Below are 13134 nucleotides of genomic sequence, written 5' to 3'. Positions count from 1 at the left end.
TTTTTCGCGTTTTTCGATGAGGCTCAATAGAAAATAAAAATTTGGGCAACTGTTGGTCAGTCAGGGACGAAGGATCTTTCGGGATCTTTTAACGTTTGACGAGGATTCATTCGAACTGACGCCACTTGCGAAGCCTAGCCAGAAGCGGACAAGGGAGATGTGACTGCTACGCTTCCTGGTGCGCAGATCCCGACGGCGGACGGTGAGGAGGCGGCGGAGCAGTGGCTGGGCGACCCCCTACTCCACGAGATGCTCCACAGCCGCGCACTGAACGAGCGCACCCGGGTCGTCGAGTGGGACGAGTACGCCGCCAAGGTGCTGCCCGAGGACTCGCGCATTCGGCGAGGCAGTCCCGGAGTGCTCCTGGTGGGCGGCATCGACCCGCACCTGCCCCACCAGGTCCTCACTGGTAGGCGCCGGAAACACGATAAATTCCTACCCGCCATCCTAGAATGTGCTAGGTCTTTCCTGCAATGCATTTTATGGCTCGACGACGTGAAAGGCTACAGTTTTTATTCGTTAAGTTTGCCTGCACCAGCGAAAATATTAATGGGAAAGCACTGTACGGCTCATCTGCAGCGAAACCCGGCGTTGTTGTCCAGCAGCAGCGGTCCGAAAACCCCAACGACGTCACCATGGTCTCGCATGACGTCAGCAGTAGACCATAAGACAGTAATGGGTGATCATAGGCATTGATGTAAAGACATTGGGCGAGACAGTGGTAGGTAGAGATAGTCATAGTTTTGGAATGATAAAGGACGTCACTAAATAATCTTTAGAGTCATTAATAACAATGGCAACGATAAAGATCATTAGGCTGAAAACCTGTATGGAAAAGTCCTTAACGGTGAAAGCCTTCAGGGTAAACGCCTTTAGGTTGAAGGCCTTTTGCGATAAAACCTTTATGTCAAATGCTTTTAGATCAAAGGCATTTATGGGAGTGTAAAAGCCTTTATGTTGGAGAATGTTTTCGCTTTCACAGCACATAAGGACCTTAAGCGCTCAGCTTAAATCCATATTCGGGAGCCTGTATTTCATGAAAATTTGTCCAGGAGTGCGTACTGCGATATTCTTCAAGATCAAAATGTGGGCGCACGTGAAAAACACTGCAGTTAAATTATAAAAGACTGTTTCTCATGATCGTCGATTGATCGGTGTAATCGATTCAAGATGGCAGCACCATGGTCGCCGGAGTGGCACTAAGGGTAGCTTACGTATTCGTCCGTCATTCGGCAACAGGTTTGCAGTTGGGGTAATAGACTTCGGGCTTTTCAGCAAAACAGTTTATTGAGGGCAAGGATAGGATGCTTGAATGGGTAAAGAAAGGCTGTTATATTAAGGCGTATTTTGATTTTTTCTTTACCTTGATGAGAAAATTTGAGTGCGAAGGAAGCAAAAATAAATGAACAAAAACGCGCTCGTAGTGTTAAAGATCTGAGAGGCATACTCCACTTTATGTATCAAACAGAAAAATAAACCTGCCGGCCTGAAATATAATTTATCGGGAAGCTTATCATTAAAATGTGAGGTATAATACAAATATAATATCATAATTGAAAAACGTATTGCAGAAACTATACTTGCCTGCGGTGCATCAAGATGTGTAGGGATAATCATGATAATCGCTTAAGAGAAAAAAGAATTGCTGCACGAATGCTATGCTGCGTAAGGCGCGAAACTCAACAAGAGCGAGCGTAAACGTTGTCTGTATGTTGTTTTAATTTATTCTCTTCCCTTCCTGTCTAATCCTCTATCCTTTCGGTACGCTTTAGGTGTCTACCCACGGGACGAATGCTCCTGCTCTTTTCTTTTAATTGTTTTCGAAGTGTTTGGTGGCGGATTAGGACAACGCGCTCAACTCCGGTGACAACAAAGGCTGTATGAGGCGCGAGGCATGGACTGTGTGCATGGGATGGTCACCTGATCGCGGAAAGGAGCTACGCGTGAACGTCGGCGGAAGTAGTATCATAAAAGCTTTCGCTGTGAAACTGTACAAGTTAGTATTACCGCAAAAGCTCTGGCGGTAGTGCCGTTCATGCGGAGTTCTTACAGCTTATCTTGACATTCGTTTTGTGGAAAAATCAAGGATAAGAAAAAATCGGGGAGGAGGGGGTGTGGTTGTTTTAGGGCTATGCTGAATTTGTAGGAAAAAAAAATCAAATATCTGCTTCAGAGGTACAACACTGGGCAACCGGTTTTCTTAGCCGACCACTTATTTCCGAGCTAAGGCCCACTCGTTATACTCTGCAGCCTGTCTTCGTTTCAGGCTGTGCCGTTCTGGCCTACGAAGAGACGGACGACCGGTGGCACCGAGTCGCCATGTTGCCTGAACCGCGCCATCACCATGCAGGCGCCATCGTAGGCGACAACGTCTACGTTATCGGTGAGCGCTGGCGTTGATTCACGCGCGCGTAGTCAGAGAGACAGGCTACTTCATATGACTTCTTATTTACATACGTTGCCAGTTCCATCCGGGAATATTGCAGAAAGGCACCTAAAAGCTACACAGGTACACATAACGATGTGAAATTGCACAACATGCTAATGTTATCAGGAAACTGTAACGAATTTTTTTCATAGATGAATGAAGCGATAAAATTAAGGTAGACAATCACATCTGTTATATATTCTGAAAAGAAAGCAGGCATCACAGATGGTCCACCAGGACCGTGCTGGTCTAGGTCGCCTCTCACTGCTCTAATGTGAAATTTCTGTGCGAACGCAATGCCGGGTTACATTGGCAGGCCCACGTAGTGCAGAATAGTCTAGCCTTATCCCGGCAATATGGGCATCTATCCTCACACGCAGTGGGATAAATTTTGCTCAGTATGAATAGTTACGGAAAGGTGCTTGTCTTAAGCTGGCGATAGCGTGCCGTCTCCTCTTTGTTAAGCTTTGGGTGCGGCGGCGGGTATCGTCTCGCAATGCTCCTTATGTGATCAAGTATTATGCCGTCTCGTTGGGGTACAGGCTCCGGCAGCCATGCTTTAGCCGCCGCTCGGTAAGTGTGGCCTTGAGCGATGGCGTCAGCCGCGTGGTTCCCAAAGAGCCCCACGTGTCCTATTTTGGAAGCTTGCACCCCCATGTCGATGAATGAGTCGCATGGCCGTCTTACCTAGACTTCCCATGAGGTGATTCCTGAAGGCTTGCTGCGAGTCGGCGATTATGGTCAGACTCTCCCTACACGCTGCCGAAGGCTACCGCTAAAGCCACAGCGACCTCTTTGGCCTCGGTAGGTTTGCAGTCTCTGATGTGACGCTGTCGATTTCTCTATGTGCAGAGTCCATTGTCGTAGCAACAGCCTCTGATCTGTCAGCATAGCAAGCAGAGTTCGCTTAGACCACGTCCGATCTAATTGCTTTTCGGGACTCTTGGCTGTAGGTTCTCACCTGCATCTGTATAGTTGCGTCTGCATGTGCCGTGAAATATGATAGACCGTGTAGGAAGTCCTAATTTCTGCCGGGACATTTACGACCTCTTTATTGTTCTTGAGGTAATCTCGGTAGCCGATTATCTTCAGTAGTGAGCTGCTGGTCTTCGTTAGTAGAAGCCTTTCAACTTGGAAGCTCAGTTTCGCTTCGTTACGTTCTAGGTACTGTTGGCTAAGCTGAGGTCCGCCAGGTTTCTCGTGTAGGTGCGCTTGTGGGCGAGGGTGCTCAGGGCCACTTTATAGGCTTTGCGAAGTAGGGCCTCTACCTGCTTGGTTTCTGATTTAGGTTCTGATACGGCAGACTGTACGTGGCCCTGCAGACGACCAGACCTCGTAGAAGTCTCACCGTATTTTTTTTTCTATAGAACTTCTTCTGTTGTTTGGTGCTGAGGTGATTATGTGAATCACCTGAGACGTAGCCCTGGGCAGGAGTCTGAGCGCGTGGTTAACTATGTGGTTAGACTGTAGCCACATGCCCAGTATTCATAAGGTCCGGACTTATGGAATGGTTTGCCCGTCAAGCGTGAACTCCAGCTTAAAGGATTTGTCTTATCTTTTGGCGTTCATTCTGATTAAGTCAGCAGGCAAGATCACACTCATTGGCGTACTGGTTTATGCATCCGCCGCTTCCTGGTGCTTATTATCCTTGCCCCCCCTGCGAATCCTCACTGGCCCACACTGTGATGCCGTCAGCATACACGGCGTGTAGAGTGCCTGAGATTCTATGAAGCCGTTACGAAAGTCTGGACATGGTGATATAATGAGTATCGGGGCGATCGCCGCGCCCTGAGGTGTGCTCTTATTTGGCGTCTTGGGGATGTCGGACCTCATGTCACCTATGCCATTTGTGGCTGTTGTGCGCTTCAGAATGGTCTTGACATAGTCATGGATATTCTGACCGCAGTCATAGTCATGGGTCCCTAGAGCACTGCGTCGTGACTCAAGTTGTCAAAAGCCCCCTTTGGATTAAAAGCCACGGCAATGTTTTCCCGTACAATGGTGTTATCGTTAAGACTTCCTCTTTGAGGAGAAGGAGGCCGTCTTCAATCCGTAGATAGGGGCGGAAGTGGAACATCGTCTTAGATAGCAGGTCATCGCCTTCGAGAGAGCTCTCGAGTCTGGTGAGCAGCACTCGCTCGTAGAGCTTGCCGAGGCATGATGTTAGTGATATCGGTCGCAGATTCTCGAGGTCCTGTTTCTTCCCAATCTTGAGGATGCCTACGATCTCTGCGTGTTTCCACTCTTGAGGCGCCGTTCCAGCTTCCTACAGCTCGTTCATCTAGGTGGTCAATTGTTTGATCGGGACAGATCCCAGAGAGTGTCTGATTGGTTGTCAATCTTGTGATAGTCCAGCGTAGTCCTCTTGGTTGCTGCACGAGCCACCACATATACCTCATCTTCGGTAAGGGGGGGATCTAGCTTGGCGTTTTCTGGGCCATGGTGTATTGCAGAGCTTCCTGCTTTTATTTTCGTCAGGACTACGTTCATGCCATGTGCAGGGAAGGACGTGGCTTGCTTTCTTGCGTTATAAGCCGCGAATGCACCATAGATAAAGATCGAAAGGAACGGATCAATAAAAAATCTCCACGAAATGCGGCCTTTGACGTTTGAGAAGTTTCAAATGGACGTGCACGGATTGATTGATTTATTGATTTTGTGCACTTGACCCTTGCCGATTGATTTGTTGATAATTGCACCTGGTTGAGGTGGACTGGATAAAAATTTCGGGAACAGGATCTAAGAAGAAAATTACTTCCGACCCCTCATGTTCTTTTTTTGTTGATGCTTGCTGTTCCTTTGCCTAGAAAAAATAATGAAAATGGCAGTTTTTTTGTATTGCTGGGTTTACGTACAATATTATTTGTTGCTGGTTCAGATATCGAATTTGATTATATCGATTCTCTTATTTTAGCTGTCACACAAAGAGGGTGTGGGTAACAGCCGCGAGTGCCAGATGCATTCTCCCCGATGGCACTGCGCAGGCGGCCTGAACAGTCGACGCACCCTGAGAGGCCGGCTACGGCCACTGGCCTCGTGCCTCTGCTACCAGCTGGGGCAGCGCCAATGGGCGCAGCTCCCGGACTTGCAGTTGCCCAGGGCATACCACGGGTGCGCCGCCATCGACGGGACACTCTTCGCCGTCGGAGGGCGCGACAAGCGCGGAAGGTGAAGCAGTCTCTGCCTGTTCTCGCGCTTCTTGCCCTTTTACCGCAGCTTTAACCAGGTGGAAGCACCAGATCTGTCTTTGCCTTTTTATTTGCTTTGGTATGATTCGTACAACATCAGTGAACATGAATCGCCACATACGATTCTTCACTGGAACGTAGTAACGAGTTCCTATCACAAACATTTGTGCAGTGCAGTTTCGGTCTCGGGTTCAGCGGCTGCATGGTTGCTGTGACGTCAAGTACTCTTGGGATGACGCGAGGCGCAGCGGAAGTGAAATATAATAACTGTTTTCTTACCAGCTGTCACTCCTTTTTTCTCGAACAGGCTAGCATAAAAGAAAATTAAAATTATGCACACACAGAAAAATGTAAGCGCTGAAACGAAGCTGCTGCTTGTTGAAGAATGTCGCTGCGGCGCTGTTCTCGGTTCGATGCATGAGAACAGGGCCTCCTCCATGTTGTCAACGCAGCCCGTAGCTTCCTGCAGTGCAAAACATGGTCACACACGCTGTGTACTGCGCATGCGTATTCGTTACCGCCACTGCCCCTAAGCTTGTTGCGTACGCCCAAATAAATGTCTGTATTATCTGAACGCGGATTGCAATTCCCGAAGGCTGATGAGCGCATAAGAATCAACTTCATTATTGATGCACATGGGTGATGCATTCACTTTTCGCAAGGCCGTCCCACATCACAGCAATACTAGCGAAAACATACAGCACATAGACTTCAAATTTCTTGTCGTTATTCAACACCGGGATAGAACGATCACCTTAAAAAAGTGATGATGATGGCATTGACGATGGTGATTTCGTTTTTACAAGCGCAAAGGTAGCTTTCCCGAAAAGTACCGGTGGCTAACGTATTTAGTGTGCACTAGATAAAGTTAAAGATCTTTATTCAGAGGATTTTCTTGGAGAAACGAATAAAGGAATAAACTGATTCCTATACTGGCGGGCACATGGCGGCCCATTCGCTGTCAGACAGCGAGGCTGCCTAAAAATAGGGTATATCCCGAATTAGCGATGCTTGAATAAACGCTGAACGGTCTTCATTAAGATAACAGCTTGGTGTTGGTATCGACTTAATTGTTTCACGTTTGGTAAATTGTATTGTAGCCGATGTATTTTCCTTCCGTTCTTCACGAAGAATATAACTGCAGTGCAAGCAATGATCCTCTATGAAAACAAACAAACAAACAAACAAACACACAAACAAACAAACAAACAAAAACCAAGCAAGCAAACAAACAAACAAAAACCAAGCAAGCAAGCTAACAAACAAAAACCAAGCAAGGAAGCATTCAAACAAAAACCAAGCAAGCAAGCAAACAAACAAAAACCAAGGAAGCAAGCAAAAAAAAAACAAGGAAGCAAGCAAGCAAACAAATAAAAAATAAATAACTTGACCTCTCTGCACATATCACTAATTGGCGCTATTCAGAGAGGAATAGTTTTGTGTATGGTTTTATCGGTTCAACCATGTGACAACATACGCGTACGGTGAGGCGGGCTTTTGTCTTTTATGACAGGAATAACAGAAAAAATATTGAAATTCAGTATATTCGTTTTTGTCTTGCCGTTAGCTCGGCCCCTACTTTCGCTAACACTGCGGTAAGCAACTCTGACAGATGATGGTGAGACAAGTATGAAACAGGAGACAACTGTTAGTATGATACCGCCCTTCTAATGCATCAAATCCTCTTCTAACTTCTTGCAAACGAAGAACGGCGAGAAAACTAGCAGCATAAAGCGGTTGTTTTAAGAAGGCCGAAAGTGCAACATTAGAAACTACCTGCTCTCTGTTTCGACACATAATAAAATTTTCATGTCTGTAAACTTGACACACACGCTCAGTTGCTAACGTTCAAATTCACAAGTCACGACTTTAAAAACAAGAATTTGTGCAGTAGTGGTGACTGCAAGAGCTTTTTAGCTCACCCCTCTTCACAAGCAGACTGACACTACTTCTCTGTCGCTTGACTTAACTTTTTAGCGTGCAAAAATTGTGCTTATAGTTTCCTACTTTGCAGACGGCACAAAAAGTTTTCATTGTAGGTGGCATTTGTTTTAAATTCTTTCGAAGCGCACATCGATGGTTTATGAATCCGCTAACACTGCGGACGCTTGAAAACATGAACCAGCTATTTATTTCTAGTTCTCTATTTATGCTTCTCATAATAATAATCATCGGCGTAACTACGTCCACTGAAGAAGAAAGACACCTGCTAATACTGGGCAATTTGTTCTACGCCACCTGCGGCCGACATACCCCACAAACTTCCTAATCTGATCTTTCACTTGTCACCTGACCTTGTCACCTCCTGCTACGCTTTACTTCCCTTGGAATCCCATCCGTTACACCGGTGGGTTCTCTTGCTTTCGCATTATATGTCCTGCCAATGACAATGTGTTCTTTTTGATCTTAGCTGGGTTATCATTATCTCGCACTTGGTCTCTAACCCATTTTCTTCTGTCTCTTAACGCTCTTATGCTTTTGCAACCTACATCAGAACCTTCCATTGGGAAAGCAGAACGAGTGAGTCACGCAATGTGAAAACAAGTTCAATTATACCACGGCTGATTGGAGAAGCAATTCTTCTTTATGCAGTCGCTTTAGCTCAACTGAGTTGCCGCAGTGAACACCAACCTAGTTTCAGTTCTATCTGCTAGCAGAAACGCACACCTCTCCTTGCTTATGCGTTTTCAACTCAAAGCCTCCTTTTAGTTCCGAGTGCTCTCATGGTCCAGTGCCGAACCGGTGCCCGTAATGGATGTGGTTACCCATACCGCTAATGGTCAGGGGTTCGCTACGCCCTTGGAAACTTCGTACTGAGCAGCCTGCAACGTAGTGCGATGGAAGCTCGCATTGACAGAACCGTCCGCTGGGCGTCGCAGGCTGCTGGACAGCGTGGAGTGGTGGGCGCCCGGCTCTGACCGCTGGCGCGAGATCAGCGAGCCACTGAGGCCCGGCCGCATGGCTGCTGCTGTGGCCGCCTCGGACAGGATGCTGTGCGTGGCGGGCGGCGTGGCGCGCACCGACGGCCGCCTGTGGCTGCTCCGTGACGTCGACTGTTACGACGTGCGCGCCCGCAGGTGGGTGTGTTCCCCATCCGCCGGTCGGCCCTGCTGCGTGTGCCTGAGAGCACGAGAACACGTTAAACTGTGCGGCAATAACAATGCTTAAGACACGGTTAATCGGTTGCATGTTGCTCAATTCGAAGTGGCCTGTCTGAGAAAAATTAATAATAATAATAATAATAATAATAATAATAATAATAATAATAATAATAATAATAATAATAATAATAATAATAATAATAATAATAATAATAATAATAGATTTTTGAGGAAAGGAAATGGTGCAGTATCTGTCTCATATATCGTTGGACACCTGAACCGCGCCGTAAGGGAAGGGATAAGGGAGGGAGTGAAAGAAGAAAGGAAGAAATAGGTGACGTAGTGGAGGGCTCCGGAATAATTTCGACCATATGGGGATCTTTAACGTGCACTGACATCGCACAGCATACGGGCGCCTTAGCGTTTTTCCTCCATAAAAACGCAGCCGCCACGGTCGGGTTCGAACCCCGGAACTCCGGATCAGTAGTCGAGCGCCCTAACCACTGAGCCACCGCGGCGAGTGAGAAAAAATTGAAAAAACGCAGGCTGAAGAACACAAGTCAGATATGATGCAAAGGCCCAAGCACCTACATTTCTTCTATTTCGTGATGAGTTTAACTTAAGCTTCGTCTTTCCCTGTTTTTCCTTGCGGTGTCCACCCTCGGCCTCGACAACGTCTTTTTCGCACACTTAATAGTGGTTTGATTACAGGTGGTAAAGCTGTTTGCGACTTAGCGTATGCGTGAATCAAGCTGTTTAGTATCTGGTTTGGAATTTTTGTTGTACTATTTCCTTCGTGTTGACGAATAAGTGCTGCTGTCAAAAAAGCCTCATTTTGCTCGCATGCATGTGTAGTTCGTGTCTTTTTTCGCGCTTTTTAAAAAAAACTGTTACCAACTAGCCCAAACCAAGCCACTGTTGCATGCCAGTGGCAAGAAAAAAAAATCTTAGTTGCATTATTCAAAGCTCTTCACTTACAGGATTGCTAATACACGGCTCACCATTAGGTAGTCTGCAGGTCAACGTTCGCTGCTTTTGCTCATTTCTGGTTTTTGTCATTAGGCCGTGGGAAATAGGGATCAGAATGTCAAGAGCAAGGTATCAGCAGTGCCTGTCAGTAACCGCGCAACGTGCTTCACTCAGATGGTTCCGCGGCCCCCGGCTCCCATGGCCCGTCTGCCTGGGCTCCCTGGTGTCCACCGGATCAGGGATGTTGGTGCACTTGGGAGGCCTTTCTCAGTGCCCGTCGGCCTCCGCAGGAGGCGCCGTAGCCGAGGCAGCGGCGGCTGCGGACACTGGAACCCTCCAGCATGACGGGGCAGCGATGCCGGAGGCTCGCGCTTTCCGCAGCCGGTCGGACGTGGTCTTCTGGGACTCGGCTTCGGCGGACGGCCGCTGGAAGTCGTCGTGCCCGCTCCCTGCGCCGAGACACGGCCTTGCAGCAGCCGTCTGTGCCGAAGGTTAGATTGCACTCATGGCTGCCTTGGGAACAACGTTGCCCATGAGCATAAGAACTCTTTGCATGGTAACACCCCGATGGTATTCTAAACATCAAGCCCATTTACCGTATTCGCCAAGAGTAATTAAGCAATGCGGTCTACTTCTGAGTTGCATAGTGGAGCCCTTACGCCACTCCGAAGACTAAAACGCCTCGAAACGTAAAGTGAGGACACGGGTTCTCTTTACCTTACACAGATTCATTACCAGGAATTCGGGACAGTAACCAGGCAGTGCCGCTAAGCCTAGCGGCATATTACGTTAAGTTGCGTAGCTACTCGGCCACCCTCTTTATTCCGTCACAGGTGATGTAAATGCGCTATTTTTTAATTTTCGAAGCCATGTTTCACGTTGTGGCCGCTAAGGGAACTATAAGCACTTGTCCCGAATGCCTGATAATGCTAGGGTTTGAAGGGTGCCATTAACGTTCCGCAGCATGGACAAGCAACAAACCCCAAAGCCTGTTTACTTTTGGCAAATATGGTACAGGAATCCTCTTTCGGGCCACATGTTTTGCCCATTTGTGTGTTGTGCCGTCATCTACTCTATTTTAATGTGCTTTACATTTAAAATGGTGGTGGGCCAGATGTGAACGAAAAATATGGAGCTGGAAACAAATCGAAACGAATAGAAAAGTACAAAAGCGTGGAACAGCATATAGAGGAGAACGTACTAATGTAGAAAGTAGACTGTGAGACGCACGGAACGCGTACTATGATAATAGGTGTCATGTGCGCTAAGATTTTGTGTGTAGTGGATAAATGAATGCAGTTCCCATTTCACCTCCGTACGGTGGTCCCAAACCATCGGCTCAAATTACAGCTCGCGGTTTTATTGTACTGTACAGCTGGTGTTGAATTCAAGACTCAACACTCTGCGTACTAGCATGACTACGTACAAATGTTACTAATCGCTTTGAGCTCATGGGGCATATGGGCGTCAGCTCATGGGCGTCAGCATAGTGATGAAGACGATAGATGTAGGTAAAGACGATGACTATTTCTTTATTTCTGCTATATATTCAAATAAATTAATTTTGCATCACTGTAAAATATGGTGGCTTCTGCATACTTATTTTATTCTGTTATAACGAGGTTTCAGAGATCGAACTCTGGCCAGTTTTTCTTCCTCCATAATAAGAGAGTTGAATTCATTTTGTTGAGCAGGAAAGGGAGCAGTGAGTGCGTAACGGCTTAACAAAAGACAATGAGGGACAGGATCAGGTTATATACTTCAGGACTTAGCCGGCCGTAACGCCTGAACAAAAAAGACAATGAGGGACAGGATCAGGTGATATACTTCAGGACTCAACCGGCCGCGCGTTCTTTTGACCTTTTAGAGCCGGCAAAGAAAAGCATCGCGTGGCGCCGGCGCAAGGCTGTAGCCAAGTTGAGCTGCGTAACTCCTCCCATCCCGTACGTTTTCACATCATCTTCGTTTTATTTGGACGTGATGTGAAGCGTGTCGAATTCAGCAGCAGCTGGGAAGTAAACTAGCAATCACAGGCGTGGCCGGTGTGGACTGGGTGCCGCTGCTACCCACCCTGCAGCCCCCGCTTGCAGTCCGGTTGTTTGACAGGCACTGTGTTCCAGCATTATGTCACGGAGCCACCGCGCAGTTTCTTTCATAGACGGAAGTAGCTCAGATAAAGCTACTCATTTCAACAGAAAAAAGGCAGACGCCGACCAAATGTTTTTGTCAAAACAGACGTTTAGGCTTCCATACGGAAGCCTTGTTCTTTAAATTTAGTAAAATTTAGAAAATTTAGTGAACGAGGCTTCCGTATAGGAGCCGAAACGTCTGTTTTGACGAAAACATTTGGTCGGCGTCTGCCTTTTTTCTGTTGAAGTGAGTTACTACCCGACCAGACGAGATTTCGTCAGACCTTAGATTTCACTCAGATAAAGCTCTTCAGACATGTCAAACGTGTCGTTGTTGTTCAACATTTGTCGGCGCTGGTCTGACATTACGGCATGAACGAGCCGCGCGTTAATACAAGTGGCATCATGGATGCATTGCTGTCGCGTCTAGAATGATGACGTTCTGTCATCTTCAATGGCGCACGTCACCAGGAGCAGCGACCAATGGCAGGTGATCACATTAACGCAAAAATGAAACGTTACAAATTACTGCCCCAGGATTAAGTTTCGTTCTGTATCTTGTGTATGTGCTTCCCTAACGATTCAAATTCTTTTGGTTTCTGTTCAACAGCGACTCTTTTATTTGCTGTGGAGATGGTTTGCTGCTTGCGACTTATTGTCACTATCCGCGAGAAGTTTACAACGTAAGGCCAATGCTAGAAACGCAGTGCTGTCGTAGCCATCCGCGCTAATGCAAATGATGTTGTTCTTAAAGGTGTACCAGCAAGACTCAAGAGATATCCGGGTCCAAATAAGCCCGAGAACAATGTCCTTTTCAGCCTAAACTAGACTTACCTTACTAGGATTGATGCTTTGGCAAATTTCTATGGCATGAAACAGTGCAACAACGGCTACACATACAACATTCAGCCTTTCCCTTTTGTGTGCCAATTTTTTGTTTCCCTCTCTCTATTAACATCAGAGAACACCTACTTTTAAGCTCCAGTCAAGATACGCGAACAAGAGTATTACACCTTCGACGCAGTAGCGTTCACCTCCAGAACAAAGTGTTTTGTTCAGAAGCAGCCTAAACTGATACACAAAGAACATTCCGTGCCCTCAGAGGAAACCCTCTACGTGCTGGGCGGCCTCTCGACGTCTATGGAGTGGGCCCCGCTGGAAGTCCTGACCGCGTCCACGGCGGACTCTACCGACCGGTCCTTCTACCGGGCTTGCCAGCTGCCCGGACCCCTGACTGGCTCTCTGGCACTGCCGCTGCCAGATGTCGCCAGCATACCAGTCAGTCGCCGGCGATCATCCTCATCCTGATGCGTTCATTC

The 13134-nt window shown here is 47.3% G+C and overlaps 1 protein-coding gene across 1 annotated transcript in view; it reads left to right on the top strand.

Moving 5' to 3' along the window:
• LOC144129846 (kelch repeat and BTB domain-containing protein 12-like) overlaps nt 1-13134 on the top strand; it is a 25499-nt gene extending 12365 nt beyond the window's left edge. Inside the window, exons 8-13 of the mRNA XM_077663911.1 lie at nt 187-409; nt 2267-2383; nt 5413-5596; nt 8496-8693; nt 9861-10177; nt 12918-13134. Of these exons, the coding sequence (XP_077520037.1) occupies nt 187-409; nt 2267-2383; nt 5413-5596; nt 8496-8693; nt 9861-10177; nt 12918-13123 (1245 nt within the window). The 3' untranslated portion in view covers nt 13124-13134. The remainder of the gene's footprint in view (nt 1-186; nt 410-2266; nt 2384-5412; nt 5597-8495; nt 8694-9860; nt 10178-12917) is intronic.

Source organism: Amblyomma americanum, chromosome 4 (assembly GCF_052857255.1).
Source record: "Amblyomma americanum isolate KBUSLIRL-KWMA chromosome 4, ASM5285725v1, whole genome shotgun sequence".
NCBI lineage: Eukaryota > Metazoa > Arthropoda > Arachnida > Ixodida > Ixodidae > Amblyomma > Amblyomma americanum.
This window is presented reverse-complemented; position numbering and strand designations above follow the sequence as displayed.